This window comes from Talpa occidentalis, unplaced genomic scaffold, assembly GCF_014898055.3.
Source record: "Talpa occidentalis isolate TD23 unplaced genomic scaffold, MPIMG_talOcc4v2.1 talOcc4.2, whole genome shotgun sequence".
Taxonomy (NCBI): Eukaryota; Metazoa; Chordata; class Mammalia; order Eulipotyphla; family Talpidae; genus Talpa; species Talpa occidentalis.
In genome coordinates, this window is record NW_023602073.1 from 15,166,574 (window position 1) to 15,191,967 (window position 25,394).

The window sequence follows — 25,394 nt, forward strand, 5'->3', positions numbered from 1 at the left end:
TTTCACAATGTAGAAAAACAATACAAATGTTGATTAATTCAAGCTATGGGTTACAACTTTGAAATTATATTCCTTGCTGAGCTTTAAAACATATGGCTGCAATTCCTCGCAGATCTTGTCTATATCCATAATCACTCCCATGAAAGTACTTATCAGTGACTATTTTCACATAGATTTTTATTCATCCAGTACTTTCCAAAGAGGAAAATTCAAAGGTAATAGGAATTGACATTTCCAGTTTGTCCAGCAAATGTCAACCCTGGACATGTGTTAGAAATCCAGGGGACAGTCTAAAAGACCAATTCACTCAGAAACCTTGGAGTAGGGCCCATTCATCAGCATGTTTGAGGTTCCCCAGAGGAATCTAACACACAACCAGAGTTGAGAATTGCTGAGTCCATGGTGAAGAACGTGAAGAATGTAAGTTAAAAATGTTGAAAAGGCAGTGGTCAATACTATATGTAAGTTTGCAACTCTGTATCCTCAAAGACGGGTAAGAGGCCTCTCCTTGGCCCAGCTCTGGATTTCTGCTTGTCCAAAGGTGAGATAAAAAACCAGGCCAAGCATGTTGACAGCAGCAGACAGGAAAAAGACATTCCTCCATCCAGACACAGAATCCTGCAAGCATTAAAAACAAACACGAATTATCAATCTCACATTCCTTCTCCACAAAGAATATAGGGAACAGTAAGAAATAACTACTTAACACTTAAGTTATTAAAGGTTTTATGAATCTCTTAGAAAGAAAATGACTCTAAGAGAGGCATGCACATGTACATATGGTTCTGGACTGCAATGGAGTTTTTTTTTTTAAAACACAAATAAAGTAACTTACACTAATGCATTTCTAGAAATTTGAATCTCAGTATTCATAACACTACTGTATTGCTCATTTAAAATTATACCTTAAAAGACAACTTTAAGAGCTCATTGTTGTGTTCTCTCTGTCTCACTTTGTTTTGTTGGGCTTTGAAATCAATCATAACAACCCCTCAGATGGACATCCCAGCAGGATGTCAGTTATATTTGGTCTGCTTCTAGGGTCCTCCTCACCATACCCTCCTATGTCCTAGTTCAGTTCTGACTTCATGATCCTAGTTGATTCCTAACAGTTTGGTCAAAAATTAATCCAGAAACTAGACAGATCACATCGAGATATATTAAAAATGAAACAACACATTTTTATAAATCAACTGTCATCATCACTCCACCCTGGAAGAGGTTTGCCTTTTCTTCTTCCAACCAGCCCAGGCTCCCTAGCGAATCCCAGGCTGTGACATATCTCACAGTCATTCTCTTTCACCCATATTTCAACCCCTCTTTAAACTGACCTTGGGGCACTTGTATTTCTATTTGGTGATTTTTGGGGGACTTGGAATTAATCTGAAAAGACTCTTCATAATCTTCCCCTTCTGTTCCTCTTACCATTCCCTGACGAGTTTCATTCACTCCAGCCACTCTGTTTCATGCTTTCTCACCTCTAGAAAATCCTCCATGCTGTTTTCTCTGCACAAACTACTCATTTTCATCAACCTAACATCTGTTCATTTTTAGAAACACAGCTTAGATTTTTCTTTCTCTGGGACACCTTCTCACCAGAGTCAGATTTAGAGTCCCTTTGAGGCGCAGCAGACCTCTCCTGTCTCACCCGCTGCTCCCATCAGTGTATTTCAGTCAGTGTATTTCAGTCAGTCTGCCTTTTCTATTCCCCACTCTGTCTCTGGTGAATCCTCTCAACCCCCCCACCCCCACATCTCTGGCCTGTACCCCAGCTCTTGTATGCATAAATAAATAAATCTTTAAAAAAATAGTGTTCCTTTGAGTGATTTGTCAACATCCACGCCTGTTTTCTCAGCAAATCATGCAGTCCTCAGGAACAGAGGCTCCTCCTGTGTGTATCCTCAGTGCCTAAAAGAATACCTGACGCTCATAGATGTTCAATAAACTGGCCCAACCTGACTGATAAGGAATCCGGTGGCAGTGGAAGAGATGATTCCAGCGAGGAGCCCAAATCCCCTTGAGAGTCCCATGAGGAAACTTGCATATCTGTGGAGAGATATTTACACAGAAGGCTTTATACAGAAAGCTGCCTATGATTTTTCAGCAACTCAATATTAATCCAGTTCAACTCCAATGGCAAAATTATTTTGCTTCATGAAGTTTTTCCTCCACCTACAGACATATGTATTTGCCAATCTGCTGAGTCAACAACCAGGGAACAATTCAGTCTCCCAGGAGCTGAGATTCCCACCCCTGCTGGTAAATACAGCGGGTACTTTGTTCAGTAGACAGGACAACAGACCCTGAACAAACTGCCTGGGGACAAATCCGAACTCTGCCTCTGTGTGATCTTAAGCATGTCATTTCATCTTCTTTTTTTTTTTTTTTTTAAGGATGGGGAGCTTTTTTTTTTTTTAAGATTTATTTATTTATTTATTCATACAAGCACTGGGTACAGTCAGAAGCGCGGGAGGGTGAGGGAATTCACCAGAACCAGAGCAGGGAGCAGAACAGGCAGACTGAGGTACACTGCTGAGGGGAGCAGCGGGCTGCAGGAGAGGTCTGCGTGCCATGCGGGACCCTCCTCCAGTGGTCGGGGAGCAGCCAGGGATTGAACCGGTGCTGCAGAGGCTACGGGCAGCTTCACAACCCAGCGCTCAACCGCTGTGCCACTGGGGAGGCCCCCATTTCATCTTCTTGTACCTCAGTCTTTTGAGGGTAACAGTAGGATCCATTCTATTGAGGGTAATCTATTGAGGGTAACAGTAGGATCCATTCTCAGATAGTTGTCAAGATTGATAAATTCATGTATAAGTTCTTCAAATAAGGTCTGGCTTGCGGCAAGCTCATACCTATGTGCTTGTTTATATGCACCCCAGAAGCTTCTCCAAAACACATGTGTGTGGGTCCTGACACAGAACACATAGTCCAGTCTTCCTAGGTAGAGGTTTAGGCAGATTTTACTAGCTAGGTTTGGGAACTATTGTTCCAAATATGCTTTAGGTCACAGCCAAATACTGACATTTCTAGAGATTTGTCATTATTCTGCCATCATTTGTGCATGTCAACAACATGAAGGAGTTGCAAGAAAACTGGAAACTGACACCTCTGGAACTGCTTGGAAAAGGTCAGTAGACAGGAAAAGATGTTACCTGGGGGCCACATCTAAGGTGTTGATGATGAACCCCGAGTCGCACAGGTTGCTGGTCCCAGGAATAAGTATCAGCAAAATAATGGTTGTTATGTAACTGGAGGCCACAAAGGGCAGGGCCACAGCACAGAGTGATGGAAGGAGGAGTCCTGGGCAACAGAGACACACCATCAGGCATGACATCTCACATGTGGGAAAAGGGGCTGGTTAACCCATACGCCCATCCTTACCAAGGGACGAGAAGAGCTTTCGTACAGTGATCAATCTGAGAAGATTCCTGGACAGAAGGAAATCTGCCAACTGACCTCCTAGAATTGTACAACTTGAAGCAGCAATAAAAGGCAGGGAAGACAGAAGCCCACTCTGAAGGAAGGAAACCGGTACAGTGAGTACAGAAGCCAGGGAGAGCGCACCAACATTTATCCATTATGCAGACCAACCGCTCATCCACCCTCCTGCCATTCTGTGTTTAAGGAATTAACATCCCTTTCCATGTGAGAACATTGGCTGAGGAAAGAGGCCTAGCACTTGTATCACACTAGTGAGAAAAACAATATTAATTTTTAAGGGAAATTTCAGAATCACCTAGCGTGGCAGGGCAGCATAGTAGCTAGGGGCAGAGATGCTGCTGCATCTCTACACCACTCATATAACCCAGTCCTCTCGCCTCTGTGTGTCCCCAATCCTATGCATGTGCAATGGGAATCATTGCAGTTCCTCCATCAAGGCCACAGTGAAGGTTAAATGAATAATTATGTGCAAAACCAGCTGTAATGGGCAGCATAGAACTATTTCTCTCTATTGTCATGATCATTTTCATTGAAGTTCCAGAAGCATACTCACATCTCTGATGTTAACATGGAGCACAGAACTGATGTAGGTCGGTAGGTATGTTATAATTATGGTGCATAACCAGAAATGGCTGAAAAACCCCGTGAAAATGGCCCAAAGTGGTAGGCATCTGACCATAGCTTTTATGGGGACAGATCTTCTAGGAGAACTGGACTGAAAGGAAACATCTAATTAACACAACTATTGGAACAAGCCAGAGGGTGCTTCTCTGGGGGGATACACAGCTACCCTGGAAGTCTCTACACGGTGGGGAGGGGGTGTACTGTACCTGCTGAGCCACTGAGGATACAATGTGCTCCTTTTCCCTGACACTTATGCAAGGATGATGCACAGGGTCATCATAAATCACCGTGAACCACAGGAGGCAGCAGACACAGCCAATGCTACCTGGGAAACCGGCACCCAATTAGTTTTTCAGTAGATTTGTGAAGGGGGTTTCCTTTGAAGTAGCAAACCTTCCCCCCAAAACATATTAATTGATAGTCATTTCACCATAAGAACCTAAATGTTGGGCCTCCCTGGTGGTACAGATGGTTGAGAACAGTGCTGTGAAGCTGTCCACAGCCTCTGCAGCACAGGTTCGATCGCAGCTGGCCAGGGAGCTACCCACATGGCGCAGCAGACCTCTCCTGCCTCACCCACTGCTCCCCTCAGCAGTGTACTTCATCAGTCTGCCTGTTCTGTTCCCTGCTCTGTCTCTAGTGAGTTTTCTCACCCTCCCACACATCTGGCCTGTACCCCGGTTCTTGTATGCATAAATAAAATAAATAAATCTTTAAAAAAAAAAAGGAACCTAAATGTTGATACATCTTTTCAATTTCTCTGCAAATTTCCTTCTAAATAAAGCTCTGCAGGTACCACCTCTCCAATATGGAGTGCCTCCTGAGAGAACATGTGCATAAGCAGACCTTGTGCAGCTGTTGAATTACTCATAAAACTTCCATAATTATAGTCAGATGTGTCATTCACAGCAATTTCTTAACAGGTACATCATTGCCTTGTCTGGAGAGATGGAACAGTCAGGACTGAAGAAGAGTATGGTCACACAAGCATGACACAACCCACCATAAAATCAATGCTGAGGAGAAGTTTCCAGCACATTTGCAAAAATCAGTGTTTTTTGCATTAAAAAAAACACAACCATTGTGAATTTCCAAAAAGATACTTCTTGAAGGTATCTGGTTAACAAATGTGGGCCCAAATCACCAGGGACTGGCAATGTTAATGACACCATTTCAATGGAATAAGACAGAAACATGTCTCATTACTGTGGTTTATCATTTGAATAAGATTCTATGTTAAACAACTTTGGGTTGAAAGTTCTTTAAATTCCCTTATCCATTCATTTATATAAAACTGTAAGTGAGGCACTATGATGGTACCAAAGTAAAACAAAAAAAGAAACATAGACTGAATTTCTTATCTCAGACATTTCACAGTGGAGAGGGAGAAAAAGAAGTAAATAATTGCACACCAGCATAGTCTAAAGAAGAAATATACAAAAGCATCATAGAACCCAGCTGGAATTAAGTCCCAGAAGTCCCTATAAAGTAGGATACATTTAAACTCGGCTTTGCAAGATTTACCTGGTGGAGAATAAGTTAAGGAATCTTAGCAAAAATAATCATTAAAAAGAAATAAGAAAGATAGAGAAAAATATACTCTATCAACTTGGACATCTTAAACATATACAGCAATTAGAATTGACATTTCAGATGCAGTGGTTGAGATTCTACAGAAGATCCCTTCTGTAGAAGGGTGGAAGGGTAAAGCTGCACCCCTGATCCTCAGAAGTCAGTACACTGTACACAGTCATCTCATGGACTAGAATGAGGATGCTGCTCCCAATCCTCAACATTCTCCATCATCTTCCATGTGACAGGCTATGTTCTCTCATAAAGGAAGAATGTGGTAGATGGGTGATATTGACATCAAAACAAATGCCTGGGAATTGGAGGTGTTTGTATTTGAAAGAAAGTGACTCACCAAAGATATAGAAGATAAAAGGCCAGCCCAAGGCCTGTGAGATTAGTCCCCCCACACAGAGAATGATGAAGGATCCAAAGGCTGACCCTGAGGAGAAAGAGAAAAACCACTTAGAAAAACAGCAAAGTTGGGCCTCCCTCGTGGCGCAGGCAGTTGGGCGCCATGCTGGGAAGCTGTCCGCAGCCTCTGCAGTGAGGGTTCGATACCCACAGGCTGCGGAGCAACCCACATGGCGGGGCAGACCTTTCCTGTCTTGCCCACTGCTCCCCTCAGCAGTGTATTTCAGTCGTTCTGCCTGTTCTGCTCCTCACTCTGTCTCTGGTGAATCTGCTCACCCTCCTGCGCATCTGGCTTGTACCCCGGTTCTTGTATAAATAAAATAAATCTTTAAAAAAAAGAAAAATAGCAAAGTTGAAAACTAAGTGACCTCCCTGGACACTGTCCAGTGGAGAGAGACCAACTCAGAATTACTGGGCAATGAGTCTTTTTCCCCCTCTCACATCTGCCCTCCAGTGAAGTCATGTGAAATCACTAGAATTAATAAGAATTAGATGCCATGTGACACTTCAATGGCTCCTTAACACAGATATGATCAAATCCAAATCCCTTACTTTGTCAATGACACTCTGCAGCCACAGTCCTGAAACATGGGGTTACATTCTGGCAGGAGGCAATGTGAGGTGGGAGTTTATACAAAGCTATAATCCATATATATATATGAATTTTTATTATATATGGATCTATATCATATATTATGTGGACCATATATATGATTACATATAACATATATGAAAATGGTATATATGAAAGTAATATGGCATAAAGTTCCATATTATTAACTGCACATTCTATTTTTTAATACATAAGTATGTGTACATATTTGTACGCATATATCTATATATACCCCCTTACCTGATCCTGCAATGCTAGTGAGCTTGCTTCGTTCAAGCGGGGGAGCCCATTTTGCCCAAATTGTAAACTGACCTGTCCATGCCATTCCCTGAAATGGAAATCATTAAGATGTTTGATCTCTATTAGAATAGAAGTCCACAGTCCACTCAGAAAAAAAAAAGGGTGTGATACCTGAGCCATGCCCTGGACTGTCCGAATCACAATCACCAGGATCACTCCAAAGTCAGCAGCCAGCGGTGTGAAGAGAGTGAGAAGGGAGGAGATCAGCAAACCAGCACCGAGCATCTGTTTTGCTCCAAATATTCCTGCTAAATATCCACTCGGGATCAGGGTCAGTATTATCCCATAGCTGATGGAGCTAAAGATGATGCCCTGAGTCTCTGGGCTCCATTCATAAACAGAGGCCTGAGGAAAAAAAGTAAAATCCTTTGCTAAAAAGTTCCTCTACAATCATCGACTTTATAGCCAGAGTTGACAGAGGTTGGTGGTAGCCAATTGTAAAATATTCACTTTGTTTTTTCTCAAGTTTTCACCTAATGTAAATATTCCACCTTCACAACCAACCAGTTATACTTTAAATTTGCTTCACTTAGAGAGTGAAGCAGAGGAAATAGAGAAGATACAAAGAAATAATTACATAGATATGTATGTAAATGAACTGGAGATATTGAGATGAAATCCAAATGAAAGGATAGAGATATCTTTATTATAATTATCAAAGGCAGTCACTATAGAGATAATCAAAGCCATTAAGAGATATCTTATCTGTGAAAGAGATTCTTTAAACTATTTTGCTTATGGCAAAGTTGGGTGACACGTTGGCTCTCATTTCAAAGAATAAGAAAAAGACTTTACTGAACTTTCACCAAAATCAATCCCTAAAATCGATTTTGGGAATTACAGTCTGCTCTGGCAGAGCTGACTTTCTAAAATAAATATCACACATGAATAAGATCACATTCTTCTTCTGATGTAACAGCAAAATACTTTTGGTAGCCCTCTAGATGCGTGGCATGCTGTAAATTGAAATACAGAGCCAAAACATAAAGCACGAGACATTTTAGCCACTTAAAATAACTAAAAGTAATGCAAGATATAGGATGCATGTCAGAATTCAAGTCTGAAAATGAATATCAAATAGGCACTTGGAGAACAGAGAACAATTTAAGAAGGCTCCAGGAAGGAAGCAGTGTTTGAGCCATTCTCTGAAGAATAACTATGAATTGTGTGAAAAGAAAAAGGGAAATTTGTTTTTAGTGGCAAAATCAGAAAAAGTGGACATGCAGCATTTTGAATGATACCAAGTGATCTCAATCTAACAGCAACTCTGACTTGCTCAAAGCAAGGGCCTTTGACGGTCCATATGAGTATGGTAAGGAGTGACACTGGATTCTGGAGGAGCACAATGAATCAAGACAGGATTGTGGCATCTTGAAGGTGTCCTGGATTCTTGCGCATATGAGTATGAAAGCATGCAATGAATGATGAAAGAAAGACTGGAAGCAGATGGGCTGGGTCCAAAGTAATAAAAAAAGCAAATGGGCTGGGTCCAAAGTAATAAAATCATAAATATGAGATGACATGAAAATGTACAGTAGGGGCCTCCCTGGTGGCCTAGGGGTTAAGTCTAAGTGCTATTACTGCCACAGGCTGAGTTTGATCCCCAGCCAGGGAGCTAACCCACATATGGCACAGCAGATCTCTCCTGTCTCACCCACTGCTCCCTTTAGCAGTGTATTTCAGTACATCTGCCTGTTCTGCTCCCCACTCTGTCCCTGGTGAATTCTTTCACCCCCTGCACCTCTGGCCCATACCCCAGTTCTTCTATGCAAAAATACATTTTAAATAATAGACAGCAAATGATAGATTAAATGAGAAATTTTCAAATAGGGTATAATCATAATTCTCATACAAATATAAAATGAACACGCAGAAAAGATTTTATTGACTTCATTGACTAATAAAAGAATTGGTGAGATGTGACAACCAGTTCAGAAGAGAATTCAGAGAACCACACATATATTAGCAGAAAGAAATGCTGAAATAGATTTTCAATAGATAAAAAAATTGGTCTATTCAATAGTGACAGGTAGAGGAGATAATTGATTTTCAGCAGGGCAACATTCACTTTCAGAGCTATGAGCAAGAATCATTTGCATTACTGTTTCTTATATAGAACAGAGAGAGTTGTAAAAAGGTTCAAAGACAAAATTGCAGAGATTTACCCAGAATTCGACAGAAAGCTGAGCTTGGAAAGCACCTAGTTTTTCATTAAATGATTCCCAGTAATCTGCTAGGTCTATTTTAGAAGTGTTTATAGACTTTCCTGCAGGTCTCCACCGTGCAATCATAATAATCTCAATGAAATGTTATTTTTATCCCTGAGATAAGTAATAACTCAAAGAAAAATAATTCCCCTTTTAGTTTGTCATTGCAAATTTATGCTTCTATATTCCACAGACTCACGAGCCAAGGTTTTATTTCAAGTTGGTTTTCTCTCTCAACTACGAGCCCTGTTCTCCATTACACTTACCCCCCTATTGAATTTTTTGATGGATTTGCTGGGGTTATTCAAGGTGTCTACAAAAGGCCCTTCTGCGGAGGCATTGGGTAGACCATGCTGGTGGGTGCTGTTCACCATGGCAATAATCGCGATGCTCAGACTCACTCTCTGGGTTATCATGGTGAAATTGGAGAAGTGCATGATGAGCGCCAGCCCATAGCGTAATGAACAGAAATTTGGACCTGCAAAAAAACAAAGAAATCTGCAAATAGGTGGCTGCCATCTTTCATTCCTCCGAAAGTGAATCTAAAAAGCTTTAGAGGTGCTCATGCAATCCCAATGCATTTTGCTCTTTTAGAGATTGCCTTTTCCCCCTTCTTTTTCTTGCTTTCCTTCGCTCCCTCCCTCCAGCCCTCTCCTCTCCCTCTCCCTCCTCCCTCCCCCTCCCTCTCCCTCCCCCCATTCCCTCCCCATGCCTACCCCATTCCCTCCCCATTCCCTCATCTTTCCCTTCTGGGAACCTCAATTCTGCAGTCAGATCTAGGGTTTGTTTGGTTTGGTTTCTCTGTTCCTTTGTTTTGTTTCTTTTAACCCACATAAGTGAAATCATGTGGTATTTGTCTTTCTCCTGACTTATTTTGTCTGTCTTTTTCATCAAAATAGCTATGACTGCACACTTCCTTTACCATAGACTTTAGTTGACTTCAAGGCAGTAAACATGGGCTCTTGCAATAAAGTAAAGGAAAAACAGTCTTCTTTCAGAGACATGAGAAGTCAAGGACAAATACAGAAAATCTCAAATGAAGTCATTAATGTCACATTGTTCTAAAATAAAGTGAATAGGGAAGATGGTGGAGAAGTCACTCACAAAACCTGACTCCCAGCTGAAAATCTCTGGTTCCATCTGTCATACATGTTCATTTACCATGAAGCTTTAGAGTGTATACTTAGAGAAGCTGCCTTGAATTAAACTAATAGCACATCCAGGGATTCTCTCTTACAGTATCTGAGAGAGTGCGTTCATGAACATTCCCACTAACTCTTTAGGGTAATGCCCACTAGGAAATATCTTTGCTGAATGTCACTAGGCCTGGACTTCGCATTTGCACAGCCTTTAAAAAATATATGGGGCCTCCCTGGTGGTGCAAGGGGTTAAGCACAGCACTGTGAAGCTGTCCGTAGCCTCTACAGCATGAGTTCAATCCCTGGCATGCCAGGGAACTACCCACATGGTGCAGCTGACCTCTCCTGTTGCGCCCGCTGCTACCCTCAGTAGTGTATTTCAGTCAGTGTGCCTGTTCTGTTCCCCTCTCTGTCTTTGGTGAATTCTCTCACACCCCCACACTGCTGGCCTGTACCGCAGTTCTTGTATGCATAAATATGCATAAATAAATAAATGTTTTTTAAAAATCGTGGGAAAAAAAAGAAAAAAAAAGGTGCCTGTAAACAAGGGAGGCGGCTTTACCTTTCCTGGTGGAAGTCTTCTTGTCCATTTGGCTTTTCTGGGAAATGGTATCACACCTTGTGGTGGAGTTTCCCTCTGCCCTGAATCTCTTTCACCACGACAGGCTTTTATCTGTGGGGAAAAGCATCATCCAAAACATGACACACAGAATTTTCTCATGTTCATGTTGTCTCCTCTCCAGATCAATAAAAGTTTTGATTCATCACAGCTATGTGATCTCCATTTCACAGTACAAGTCTTTATAGCTATGCTCATTTGAGGACTAGATTTTTATAAGCAATCTGGCTATGAGTCCCAGCTCCATTACTCAGAGCGTGTCACTTAAATTCTCTAACTATCCATTTCCTTGTCTGTTCACAGGATAACTCTCCTTTCTGGGGAGTATTGCAGGAATTAAATGAGAAAATTGCAAGTGCTGTATTAAACCACAGAGAACAATGAAAAGGTAAGGAATATTATACTTATAGCTTATCAGAAGGTACGACAATGAAATTAAGCTCGAGAACTGAGAACAGCCCCAGAGAAGCCCTTTCTGTCATCGTGATGGTATTTCTGTGCCTCTGTAAATTCAGAACAATGGTCTGTGATGTCTTCTTTTGAACACATAGGGCAACATTGCATAACTCGTATACATTTTCTATATAAAACATTTAGGGCCTCCCCGGTGGCACAGCGGTTGAGCGCTGGGTTGCGAAGCTGCCCACAGCCTCTGCAGCGCCACTTCAATCCCTGGCTGCTCCCCGGCCACCGGAGGAGGGTCCTACATGGTGCACAGACCTCTCCTGCCGCCCGCTGCTCCCCTCAGCAGTGTACTTCAGTCCTTCTGCCTGTTCTGCTCCCCGCTCTGGCTCTGGTGAATTCTCTCACCCTCCTGCACTTCTGACTGTACCCAGTGCTTATATAAATAAATAAATAAATCTTTATAAATAAATAAATAAATAAATAAATAAAACATTTCAAGAATAACATGCTTATTCTTGACTTTGCTACACATAATTTGGACAGTTTATTGAACAGTTAGGTGCTCAAAGTTATACTGAAGGGAGACTTTCCAAAACAATTACAAATAAATTCTGCTGTTTTGACAGGTAAGGAGAATTCATTTCCTCAATACGGAATGTTTAATTTGCTATTGGCACATGTGTACAAACTCCTTTTGGAAATACATACATGTATTTCTTTTAACAATAATTCTCATCTTAAAACTATTGTCAGTTTTGTGGCCATTCTGCAACTGAAGGACTATTTGCAAACTTGTGTGTTATGCTTATATTTGTCATTCAAAGTTTTGCACTCTTTTTGCACCTAAATTTAATGAGACTTATCCTCACCTTTAAGGATGTTCACAATCTATGACTTTGGGTTAGAGGACCATAAGGGAAAATACAGATGAAGAATTTAGCCTAAAATATTATTTGCATTTTAGTTATTATAGAAAAATATTGGAGACAAGTTAGCCTAACAATAAGGATTTGGTGAGTTGGTTTTACTAGATTATTTTAATAGGATTAATTAAGCTAATGTTTTTAAAGATGATGAATAACATTTTGGAAATGTTTATACCCTAGGTACAGCTGGAGCTCTACCTGTATTGCTACAAGCACATCCATGGGAAGAGAAACATTCACGAGTGCCAGCAGTGGCTTGTTGTGAATTACAGGACATGATGATCACCAAATCATTATTCTTCATGATTTCCATGTCTACCAAATGATTCTTTTTGTAGTTAGTACATGCACATTTTATTTCCAGAAGAAGCTAAGTATTCTTGAAAGAACCATAACCAGGCTTCATTAGCACCATTAGGATAGTTTTCTGATATCCAAATGTTTCTATAAATCTGAAAATAAGCTATCCACATCTATGCTTAAAATTTTTCTGTTTTGTTTACAATGGACCCAAGCAGACACCAGTTGATAACAAGGGAAGGTCAACACCAAGAAACATGTTGACTTTTGCTCTGCCTTGGAAGGTTTTCAAGTCTTGCTGACATCTGGGTGATAATCAAAGAGTTCAGTCCCCTCTCTACAGTCAAATCCTACCTGAAGCAAACTGGAATGGTCACCTCCTTCACCTGGAGTTTGGACCTTTTTCTATTTGGTCTCCATTGTTATGTAAGATCCCAAGACTTGGCTGAAGGCAAGTTTTTATTGTACATGCAACTACAAGTACTCAAATCACTTAAAGCTTTCCCACCAATCTCACCAGTAAATCTTATAACCACTGAACTCTAAGATGAAAAAGACTCAGAGAGCCTCTGGCCCAGCTGTTCATTACATTGATGAGAAAACGTGTGTATGAAGTTTGAAAAGTTGCCTCAAGTCAAACAGTTTACAGAGACAGCAATAGGTCTCCTATTGCCTAGACTCCTGCTTTTTCTATCTGTAAACACTATTTCACTTCTATGTTTATGTATTTTTTATTTTTTTTAAAGAATTTGTGGGCATTTTTCAGATTCACCACAGAGAATGTAGGAGGCAGTGGGTCTGTGAAGATGAAGATTTTGTTTTTTGTTTTTGTTGTTGTTGTTGTTTTAAAGATTTTATTTATTTATTTATTTATACAAGCACTGGGTACAGTCAGAAGCACAGGAGGGTGAGAGAATTCACCAGAGTCAAAGGGGAGAACAGAGCAGACAGAATGACGAAGTACACTGCTGAGGGGAGCAGCGGGCGGCAGGAGAGGTCTGCGCACCATGTGGGACCCTCGCCCGGTGGCCGGGGATCGAACCAGTGCTGCAGAGGCTGCAGGCAGCTTCGCAACCCAGCGCTCAACTGCTGCACCACTGGGGAGGCCCTGTTTATGTATTTTTTAAAGATTTATTTATTTTATGGATATAAGAACTGGGGTACAGGCCAGGAGTGTGGCGGGGTGAGAGGATTCACCAGAGACAGAGTAGGGAAAAGAACAGGCAGACTGACTGAGATACACTGCTGAGGGGAGCAGCGTGCAAGACAGGAAAGGTCTGCTGTGCCATGTGGGTAGCTCCCTGGCCGGCCAGGGATCGAACTCATGCTGCAGAGGCTGTGAGTAGCTTCATAGTGCTGTGCTTAACCCCTTGTGCCACTATGGAGAACCTATGTTTATATTTTAAGCACAACTGTGAATCACAAGAGGGGTAGCTTTATTTTTAGATTTCTAGGGGCAAATTCAAACAATTTAAAATTAGATTTTAATTATTTATTTCAGAAGGAAATCTGTTGATGAAAATATTGTCAAGCTGAGTTTTGAATATTTCTTTAAAATAAAAACAACTTTTTTCTTGCTAGTAGAATTATTCTATCATTTGCCATCCCCACTTAGCTTTTATATTTCAAATATCAATTTCAGGGCCTCCCTGGTGGCCTGGGGGTTAAGTATCAGCACTATCAACCGTAAGGCCTGAGTTCAATCTCCAGCCAGGAAGGTGACACACATATGGCACAGCAGACCTCTCCTGTCTCAGCTGCTGCTCCCCTCAGCAGTGTATTTCAGTAAAATCTGTCTGTTCTGCTCCTCACTCTGTCTCTGGTGAATCCTCTTACCCCCTGCACCTCTGGCCTACACCCCAGTTCTTTTACCCCCCAAAAAATAATCAAATACCAATTTTAATTATTATAACTAAATTCAGTGATGAATTTCCTTGTTTCCTTTGATAAGACAAATATAGAAATCAAGAGCACATTCCAAGCCATTCTCAACTAGGGTCTTTCTGTGGCACAGTAATGTAAACTATTTTTCTAAGATAATCACAGAGTATACGAAAGTTTGGGGTCTGAGCACTGGCTTGATTGATGTACAGTTAGAGACAGTGAAATGATAAGTCTTAGCCCAATAGCACATGTTGTCAAGGACCTTACCACACATGACACTTATAACACTCACTGAGTCCTAGTTTCAAAGCTGGAAGTAAACACAGAAAAGTTGAATGGAAATTAAGTTAAAGGAAAATTCTGTATTTTAGAAATAGTTTCATGACACAATAAAAAATTGCATTTGATATAAAGCTAATAATATAGACAATATGATTTATGCACAAGCAAGATAATTATTCCTATCCTTAATATAGAACCCACTGTTTTGTTATAATGGTCTTTCTCGCTCTCTTCTACTTTCCCTAATATTCAGTCTGTCTTGCATCACCTCTGTTAGCTGAATGTCCCAGTTTACTCAGAGTAAATGTTACATGTAGTTGAAAGAGCATGAACCTGAAGTTCAAAGGGCACCAGGGACCAAGCTCTTCCCTGCCATTTACAATCTGAGTAAATGAGAGCAGGTTTCATAAGCTCAGGAGCTGTAATTGTTACATAGGAAAATGGGGAGAATATTCCTGCCCTGCTCTATTGTGTGTGAAAATCAAGGTCTGAGACCTGCCTTCCAAAGGTTAAATGTTATGCATTGTAAAATTTCATTGCTATTAATAAGAGCAATAATAACAACCAGTCATAAGATGGATACTTGCGGTCTCTGAGATTAGTGATACAGGCTGGCAACACATATTTCTATTACAATGCCTTTGATGGATTGTTAAAACAATTACAAAATTTTCCTTTGAAAAGTGGGTTTTTCTGGGTTAGAATGCACAGGATGGAGGAGGTCTTACTACAAAATCAGAGAACATGGGAAGAAGCCATTTTCCATGTTCATAAAACTGAGCCCCTTTTTATCACCTGCACACCTTTCTGAAAGATTATTCACTCTGAAATAAAAGTGGTTATTCTGGTGGATCATCTTTGTCACACTGGCAATTCATAAGAATATTAGCATGAAAAAAAAAAGATATAGTGAACACCAGTAGTGGGTAAGTCCAGAAGGTAGCGTTATGCCCAAATTAAAGCGTGATCAGAGCATGATCTGATGGAACTCGCAGGCTGAATTGTCAAGAGATACATCCAAGTGCTATGAACCATCTCTCCAAGCCACAGCCTTGAGTTATGTCTTCCAGACCAATCTGAGCTTAACTGTGCCTTGGAATCAGGATTTCTTCCAGAAAGGCTAAGGAGAGAGCACCTTCCCTGAGTCTTTCCCCTTCAGGCTTCTGATCAAAGCACTGGTCAGTGATAACCATAGACTCTGCGGACACCTTTCTTCACTTGTATAATAAAGGCAACAAACCAGGTGATCTCTACCAGCTTAGAAGTCCTCCTGCCTCAGTCTCATCCACAACTTTGTTCATATTCTCTTTTCTTGAAAGACAATTTCAAACATATAGAGAAACCTGAAAAGACTCATTAGCCATTGTCCCTAAACACAAATCTTATTAGAGCTGACCCAGTTTTTTATTCCACAGTGAAAGCCTGTGCAACTCATCATGGGTCACAGTTAAAACTTACAGAATCCTCAGAGAAATGACTGTCATCCTCAGTGCCCATTGGCTTTCCTCTAGAATCTTGATTGAATTTATCACCTCTTTTAGGAAGTTTCTTTCTTTGGGAACTAGAAACCATTCCCAAATGGAGAAATTTAGGCTGCTCTTCATGTCTATCCTCTGGCTTCCCCTAAAACTTCCCCTTCCCTTTAATGGATTTCTGATGGATTAGTAATTATCCACCAACCCCAAGAGAAGAAAAACACTTACCTTCACCATTAAACCAGTATTTTAAAGCCTAGACTATAAGGCTACCTTGAAGGAGTTTCTGTCCTTTCTTCTCGTTCAGATTATTCTGCAGTTTCACAAGGATAAATATGAGCCACGTGGCAGGCAGACAGCACTGGATTTAGCTGTAGATCTCAGACCAGAAAGCCTGGGTTTGGCTTTGCTGCTTAATTTTTAACTTCATTCTCAAGTTCTCACTGATAGAGTGAGTATCTCAAGAGATGACACCAAGTTTTTCCAGGCATGCCACATAAAGGGTCAACAAGCCTTTTTTTCTTGAAAGGAAGCTGCATGATGTGAAAGATAGCAGTGCTCTTGGGGTTGGAGAGATGAGGCCAACCCCACTTTCACTTACTGATGTTCTATATGACCTTGGACAAGTCACTTAACCTCTTTGAATTGGTTTCTAGGTTAGTAAAGCAAGGGTTATATTGCTCAACTGATTGTTCATGTGGTTATTGGGCAAACTGTCTGAAATACTTATGCTGCCTGGCAATAGGTCTCAGTAAAGATGTTCCCTTAAAGGGGCTCTGCTACATCAGCTAGAGTTTCCTTAAACATTTCGTGCCCACAGCATAATAAATTTGAACTTACTACTCTAATAGCTTCCCACAAATCTAACCTTTATCCTGACCCTTCCTGGTGGCACAGGGATTAAGGACAATGCTGTCAAACTATTGGCAGCCACTGCAGCACGAGTTCGATCCCTGGCCTGCCAGGGAACAACCCACATGATGCAGCAGACCTCTCCTGTCTCGCCTGCTGCTCCCTTCAGCCGTGTATTTCAGTAGATCTGCCTGTTCTGCTCCCCACTGTCTTGGTGAACCCTCTCAGCCGTACCACCACATCTCTGGTTTACACCTAGTTCTTGTCTGCATAAATAGATAAATCTTTAAAAAAAAAAAATCTAACTCGTATCCTATCTTCCTGCTTTTTTATCTGAGCCCTTCCTAATCCAGTCTTTGCTTGACTACTGCCTCTTGGACTATCTATTCGTGATTCTAATATTTTTGGACTATGGTTGCTACTGGACCTTCCCAGTTTGACTCTCAAGTCTTACATTTAAAAAAAAAAATTAGTGGGGCCTCCCTGGTGGTGCAAGGGTTTAAGCGTCAGCACTATGAAGCTATTCGCAACTACTGCAGCATGAGTAGTTGATCCCTGACTGGCCAGAGAGGTGGGGCCCACATGGCACAGCAGACCTCTCCTGTCTCCCCGACTGCTCCCCTCAGCAGTGTATTTCAGGAAATCTGCCTGTTCTGTTCCCCGCTCTGTCTCTGAGGAATCCTCTCATACCTCCCATCTCTGGCCTGTACCCCAGCTCTTGTATGCCTAATTAAAATAAATCTTTAAAAAGAAAATTGTGCAGCTGGGGGCTTCCCTCTCTGGCTTCATTAGCTTCCAACTGTGTAAGTTGAGTTTTCCTGTCCCAGAAGAGTCAGTGGAGCAAGCATCTTAGCTCAACAACTTGGTCCTTCTGTATTTGTTTTCTAATAATGTTGTAATAAGTTAACAAACTTAGTGGCTTAAAATAACACATATTTATTCTTATCACAGTGGAGGGCAGAAGTCCAAAATGGGTTCATTGGAGCAAAAATCAAGGTGTAGACAGGCTGCACTCTCTCTGGAGTTTTCCTTTCCATTTCCAGCTTCTAGAGGTCACCCAGAATCCAGCATTCCTTGGCTCACGACCCCTTCCTCCATCTTCATATTTTTTAATTTTTTTATTAAAAGATTTATTTATTTATGCATATAAGAACCTGGGTGTAAACCAGAGGTGCAGAGGGTGAGAGGATTCACCAGCGAGAGCGGGGAGCAGGACAGGCAGATCTACTGAACTACACCGCTAAGGGGAGCAGCCGGCAAGCAGGAGAGGTCTGCTGCGCCCTGTGGGTGGGATCCTTGGACAATCGGAGATCAAACTCATGTTGCAGTGACTGGTGATAACTTATAGCTCTGCTTTAACACCTGCACCACCAAAGAGGCCCCCTCTTCCTCCATCTTTATTTATTTATTTAATTAATTTTTTTATATCATTGTTATGCAATGGAACACAGACAGTTTGTTCAATAAATGGTGCTGGGAAAACTGGACCTCCATATGCAAAAAAATGAAACTAGACCACTACCTCTCACCGTGCACAAAAATCAACTCAAAATGGATAAAAGAACTGGACATAAGACCTGAAACCATAAATATATAGAAGAAAATATAGGTAAAACACTACCAGACATATATCTCATAACGTCTTTAAAGACTCATCACCCAAAGCAAAGAAAGTCAAGGAAAACATAAACACCTGGGATGACATCAAACTGAAAAGCTTCTGCACAGCAAAAGAGACATTAACCCAAACGGAGAGACTCCCCATGGATTGGGAAAAAAATCTTTGCACTCCACACAATTGATAAGGGACAGATGACAAAGATCTACAAAGAACTCACATGACTTGACAAAAACAAAGTAAACAATCCAGTCAAGAAATGGGCAGAAGAACCTTCCCCCATCTTTAAAGGTACAAGCACAATGCCTTAAAATCTTTCTTCCTTCTACCACCAGCCACCCTCTTATAAGGACCCTTGCAATTACAGCTGAACTTTGAACATGAGTTTGAACTGTACAAATCCATGTATATATTAGATTTTCTTAAAAACAGAGGTAACTTAAGGTATGGATAACAAAAAGGCTAGAAACAAATTGCACACATACACACAAAGTATCCACAGGTCCAAGCAAGTCACTTTACCTAATGGAAGGATCAGGAAGCAAATCTACATGTATCAGAAACACACAGTAGAGAAACAAAAAGCACCTTTGAACTTACAGTTAGCCAGTGCCATGGGGAAGCCAACTTTCTCCATAGGGCTGACTAACCATGGATGGCTTAAATTCCTTCCACATTGGGCACCAAATCTGCTATTGGGCAGAAGAGGGGCTTCCTGGGACTCCCAAAACTGCTTACTCTAAATGCCATCTGCTGCATAAAGACAAACTACTAGTACATATGACCTTCAATAGAAACTAACACAATGAGTGTGCAATAAAAAGAAGAGAAAGAGAAGGAAGATTAGCTTCCAAATCAAGCACCCAGTTACCCATCCCCTCGTGGCAAATGCCCAGTCAAAAGGGTTGGCCCAAAGCAGGGCCACTAGGCCTGAAAGCTGCCCCAAGTCTAGGGAGCCTTCTGGGGGGCGGTGGGACCACAGGAAAGGGACAGAGGGGTCAGGTCAGCTTGGAAGCAAAAGAGCAAAATCAAAATCCAGGTCAAGATAAAGACTACCATTGGCAACCTCCCCCTGGTCTCTCACCCACATCTCTGTCTATGTCAAGTGTCCTCTTTCAGATGCCCCAAGTCCCTGGTGTAAGTCCAAGGCCGAGAAGCAAGCACGACTTCTTCTTCACGTCTCTCTGCTACATGTGCCTCCTCAAGGTCTTCTCTTCCTCCTCTGTCCTATCTATGGAGCTCACACTCCTACATTCTGAAGGAATAGATTGAGGTGCTTTTTTTTTTCAAATTTAATTAACTTTCTCCTTTAGGTAATGAATACATTTACCGACAAGCAGAACACGTGTGGCAGACATAAACTGAACAGCCAACAGAAGCCGTAGGTCATGGTGTTCCTATTTCTCCTTGTTTAAGAAAATGATTTTAACAGCGAAACCGGAGATGTTGTTTGGGGGCAAGTGGCCCTTTGGGTTCATAAGCACTTAAAAAGTTTTAGATGATAGTTATTACTGAGAATCATCTCTATGGAGAGCAGTAATCTCATTTCAGGAAGAATTTACACATTGGGCAAATCACTTTCTTTAAGATGGTATTAATAAGAATGCCAATAGTGCCTCCCAGCTGGCACAAGGGGTTAAGCCGCAACCTATGAAGCTGTTCACAGCCTCTGCAGCACAAGTTCAATCGCGGGGCTCTCCCGCTGGCCAGGGAGCTACCCCCACGGCACAGCAGACCTCTCCTGACTCGCCCGCTGCTCCCCTCAGCAGTGTATTTCAGTCAATCCACCTGTCCTGTTCCCCGCTCTGTCTCTGGTGAATCCTCTCACCCCCCATCTCTGGCCTGTACCCCAGCTCTTGTATGCACAAATAAAAAAATCTTTCAAAAAAAGACTCAGCGAGGCGGCAGAGCGCGCCACCTGCTGGCGGCGACGGGTACTGCAGGACAGCGGAGGATGGTGACAAACGCTGCAGCGAGCGAGGCCCCGGGCTGGGCAAAGCGCAGAGCGAGGCCTGAACCTGCGCACCCCGGTGAGGGTCGGGTTGGTTGAATCATCACGGTCGCTGCTGAATAACCTGAGCAAGCTTTTAAATCCAAGTAGACCCGGTTTGCCATTCTAGTGGCTTCCTGGAATTTTCATTGACAGTATTTTTGGAGAAGACGTGGATAACTTGCCTCCAAACTCTCGGGGTACAGCGGGCCTGCCGGGCGGGCGTGGCCCCCAGGAGCGTGTTGGGGTGTGTCCAGCCTGCGCACCCCAACCTGCCAGCGGCACCTGCGCGGCCCCTCTGACCAGTGCGTGCGCACAGCCCAAGCAGGTCTCTCCGCAGCGGGCAGCTCCCCCCGTTTGGAGAGCACTTGGTGCCGGAGGGAACCTGGTCTCTTCTGGACCCAACGCGGAGGAGGCCGCATCTGCACTTTGATGTGGGGGCTCCTTGCGTGGAAAGAGGAGGAGCTGAGCCAAAGGCGAGGGCGCGGTGAGAACTTGTCCCTGTGGGTGCCTGACTGCGCGGGGGCCCCCTTGGAGGATCCAGTGCAAGTGGGAAACTGGGGAGCTTTAATAGGCTTATTCTTAGGCTTGGAGGAACTTAGGGGTCCGGGTTCATTCCTGAGCGTGGACCCCGGGCCCCCCGTGTCCCGCCGCCGCGGCTGGAGAGGCTCCTGCGCGCGCTGCCCCCGGCGCCTGCTGCTGAACCGAAGGCACCTGGGCTGGTTTCTGGGCTCTGCTCCGCTGCCCTGTGTGTTTATCACGGTGGCTGGACCTTAGAGTTTGGGGACCGCAGGTAACATAGCCTGGGGCTGACGCCCCCGCCCCGCGCCCCGGGTGCAGCAGGCGGGAGGGCAAAGCCGCCTCCCAGACGCCAGGCCTGAGCAGCCCCCCCTGTTCTGTCCCGGGCATTTGTCCCCAAGGGGAAGCCAGGCGGGCTCCTCACCCCGCTGTCGCCCCTGGAGCTGGAGGGTGAAGCTTTAACCCGGGGCGCTCAGCCTTGGCCTCTCCGCGGGGTGTTCTGTAGAAAGGAGGAGATTGAATCCTCCAGCATCAGCACATGACTAGGTCGGGGCGGGCTGGAATGGTCTCTCCCCTGCAGAACAGTGACATTCTCAGCGCCCGTGACTCACTCTCCTGTGCACAGAAACTAAATTCAGACTCTTGCTTTTGGGGAAGAAAATCTGTCAGCCTGCTTCCTGGGTTCAAGTCTTCCCTTTAATTATCTAATAAACCGTCTGACTTTAGTGGAGACTTGCATCCAGTTAAGTTAGAAGCCAGGGAGCAAAAAGCCTCCAGCTTCCCTCTCAAGAGTGTTTTTGGCTCTTCCCTGTCCTTTGTGCTGCCAGAAAGTTTTTGTAAAACAGGGTCATCCCCAAGGAAAGGGGAAGTTCAGGGTTCTGTGCCCCCAGCTATGAAAGGGTTGAGCTGGGAAGGGAGGAGAAGCTAGAAATGACTGGGAGGACTGAGCAGCAGAAGCAGCAAAGGGCAGGGAGAAGACTGCAGGAGGCACATGGAGCAGCCAGCCATGTGGAGGAGAAGGAAAGCCAAGCTTGCTTTTCAGCCTTGGATTTGAACTTGGGAGACATGGATGGAGACCCTTGCAAGAGACAGAGACCTGTGGGTGTTGCAGAAATAAATTCTAGCCTTTTACCCAGGCAGGGGAAAAACAAGCGGTACTTCAGGAATGGTGAGGTCAGGAGAAGCTTTATTACTCAGGCATGAGGTCCCAGACCTGGGCAGACCTGTAAGGTCTGAGCACCGGTCTAGAGACAAAGGACAAAGGGTCTCTTTTACACATAACCATCTTACAGTGATAACATAGGTCACTGAGCACAAAGTTCTTGACAAAGGGGGAAAAATGCAGATACCAGAGGATGGCCCAGGAAATTAATCAGCCAGGCCATGGCACCTCCTTTAGATATGCTTATTAAGGAAGCAAACTTGCTATTTACACTTACTTTGCATTATTTATTGCACCAGGCCTGTGGCTCTTTAGGAAACAGGAAAGATTTCATTTGCTTAGCAGTTCCCTTTCCTGGGGAGGCTGACAATGGCAGCCTCTCTCTTAATCTGGATTTTGATTTTGCTCCTTTCCTTCCAGACTTGCCTGGCCCCTTCTGCCCCTTTCCTGCGGACCTTCCTCAGAGGGGACCTTAGACTTGGGGCAAGCTTCCGGGCCTCAGTGGCCCTGCTTTGGACCAATGTGCTGGGTATTTACCCACAGGGGGATGGGTAACTCTGGGTGTTTCATCTGGAAGCTATTTTAACTATATTCTTTCTCTTTATTGCACACAAATTGTTACACACTAATTTTATTAAAGTTTCCTTTCCACCCAAGGTCTTATGCACTAGAGTATGTTTTGTCTTGATGTGGTGGATAACAGAATCTATTTAGAATGTACAGGTTTATGGGGACCCTGGGGTGGCCCTCACCCAGCTGCTAATAATTTCAGGATGGTTAGTCCTGTTAATGTGAAAAAGGCCATTGGAATTTTGATCAGGGTTGCACTGTCTCTATGGTTTACTTTGGGAAGTCTGCATCTTTCAGTAATATTAATTATTTCAATCATGAGCACAGAATATCATTCCATTTATTTATATTTTCAATTTCTTTCAGCAGTATTTTATAGTTTTTCTTCTGCTTCATTAATTGTTTTCCCAGGTATTTTGTGTTCTGTAACTTCATTGAATTCCTTTTGAGACACAGGGCAAGCTAGGAATTAGGCAGTTTTAGGGACACTGCAGAAGGGGACCTCGGAGAATTGAGGAAGGCTTCAGCAATAAGGGCAGCAAGAGGAGTGTAACTAATTCCACCTGGAAAAACAAACATCTCAGGACCAAGGACAACATTGTTAACGCTGGTCCTGGTTTCCTTCAGGTGGTAAAGAGAGGCAGAGATTGGAGAAATGGAGAGTGGTTTAATTTATGGACAACTTAGAAGGGCAGCTGTTTAACTTCAATGCAGGGATGCCCATCCAGAGGACTGGGCCATAAAGATAAAGATGCAACAAATGGGGAAAGACAGACCTGCTAGATAAGGAATGTGAAGATCCCCCACTCAGTAGCAAATTAAGTGAAAACCAATCACAAAGAGGCTGGTGGATCTTTAGAATAATGAGGGAAAGAAGGTCTATATTCCCTGAGACACGACTCCACTTTGGCTTCCTTGCCCCTCCCAGGCCTGGTTCCCTGGCCTGGGAGTCCCACTTTATTTCTGTTCTTTTTCTCCTCAATAAACTTTTTCTTTCTCTAAACAAACCTGCCTCTTCTCGCTTGCTTGCCTGAGCGTCTGGGAAGTCCCTGCTGCGGCTTCGTGAGACACCACCCCGTGGGGGTCTAGTGGCTGGGGCTCAGCGCTGCCCTGCAGCCTGGGATCCGTTCCCGGCTGGGAGACTAGGCCCGACAATTCTGGTATCACTTTCTTCTAATGTTTTTTTTTCCTTGTGTGAGTGTATGTTCTGTAGAAATTTAGAATTTAAAAACTACTTTTTCTACCACATCCTGGGTCATCTGCGACACTGAAGATATACTATCTATTAATAAAATCTTCCCACAGTGCCTCTTAATAACTTGTGTAATCTGAAAAGAAACTTAACTCCATAACACGGGATGGTTTGGATCTGATCAGAGCTTGTGCTCCACAATGCATTTCACTGCCTGCTTTGTTTTTCTGGAGAGGCATTGAAAAGTAATTTACTTTACTTCAAAAGCACAGAAAACATTTTTTTTCACTTTTTTTTATTTTTTACATCACTGTTCATTTTTAAACAATACTTGCTTCCCACCACAAACCCTCAGGTGTAGTCCCCGTGGAATTTCCTTCACCAATACACCTGTGCACCATCACTTCATTCCCCTGTGCTCCTCCCTCCCTCCCTCTGATCCCTCTCCCTCCTCCTGCCCTACAGGATGTCTCTGGTTTATAACTGTCTGTTTTGTTGTGCTGCGTTTTGTATTGTTACTATTTTCTTACACTGATGTCTTATTTGATTCCCCTATATTCCTCCTGTGACAGGGTGGTTCCCAGGAAAGGTGGAGGTTCCAGGTTCCTGCCCCACCCAAATGGAGGGTGGAGCTGAGCAAAGAGAGAAGAAGCTGTAGAGGAGACTGAGGAAGGAAGGAAGCAGGATGGAGATCCAGAAGGAGACTTAAAGGAGGCACATGAGGCCGAGAGACATGTGAAGAAATTGCGCTTACCTTTTCGTCGTGGACTGGGTGACACAGATGTGGGTGAGACCCGTGGGGAGGTGACAATGGCAGCTTTTATCTTGATTTTGATTTTGCTCTTTTCCTTCCGGGCTTGTCTGGTTGTTTCTGACCCTTTTCTGTGGGTCCCCACTGGAAGGTGCTTTAGACTTGTGGCAGGCTTTGAGGCCTTGCTCTGGGCCAATCCCATTTGGGTGGACTTTTACCCACGAGGGGATGGGTCACTTTGGGTGCTTGATTTAGAAACTAGATTCTTTGCCTTTCCTGTATTGTTTCTTAATTTTATGAAAGTTCCTTCCCATTAAAGTCTCATATGTTTTGTGTTTATGCGGTGAATGGCAGAACCTATTGAGAGCAGGCAGGTTTGCAGGGTCTCGGGTGCCTCGCTCCCTGCCCTGTAACACTCCTATAAGTAAAACCATCCAATGGTTTCCTTTTACCTTCTGACTTATTTCACTGAGCATAATTCCTTCTTGCTCCATCCATGTTGCTGCGAATGGCATGGTTCATCTTTTTTGATGGCTGAATAG

The 25,394-nt window shown here is 43.2% G+C and overlaps 1 protein-coding gene across 1 annotated transcript; it reads right to left on the reverse strand.

Annotated features, from left to right (window-relative positions):
* Positions 1 to 451: 451 nt before the first annotated feature.
* Positions 452 to 9,569, reverse strand: LOC119253093 (sodium-dependent phosphate transport protein 3-like). The gene is made up of 9 exons (XM_037520749.2): positions 9,435 to 9,569; positions 7,073 to 7,306; positions 6,902 to 6,989; positions 5,990 to 6,076; positions 4,272 to 4,390; positions 3,382 to 3,514; positions 3,153 to 3,300; positions 1,956 to 2,046; positions 452 to 618 (listed from the first exon to the last, which is right to left on the reverse strand). Exons 1-9 carry the CDS (start codon positions 9,540 to 9,542, stop codon positions 484 to 486), a joined length of 1,143 nt encoding a protein of 380 aa, XP_037376646.1. The 5' UTR covers positions 9,543 to 9,569; the 3' UTR covers positions 452 to 483.
* Between the last annotated feature and the right edge of the window lie 15,825 nt (positions 9,570 to 25,394).

Coding starts and splice junctions, on each gene's coding strand:
- LOC119253093 (XM_037520749.2), bottom strand. CDS start 9,542: ATGGTGAACAGCACCCACCAGCATGGTCTACCCAATGCCTCCGCAGAA. Junction 3,301..3,381: donor AAAGCTCTTCTCGTCCCTTG/GTAAGGATGGGC, acceptor TCTGTTGCCCAG/GACTCCTCCTTCCATCACTC. Junction 2,047..3,152: donor ACCTTAGATGTGGCCCCCAG/GTAACATCTTTT, acceptor ATCTCTCCACAG/ATATGCAAGTTTCCTCATGG.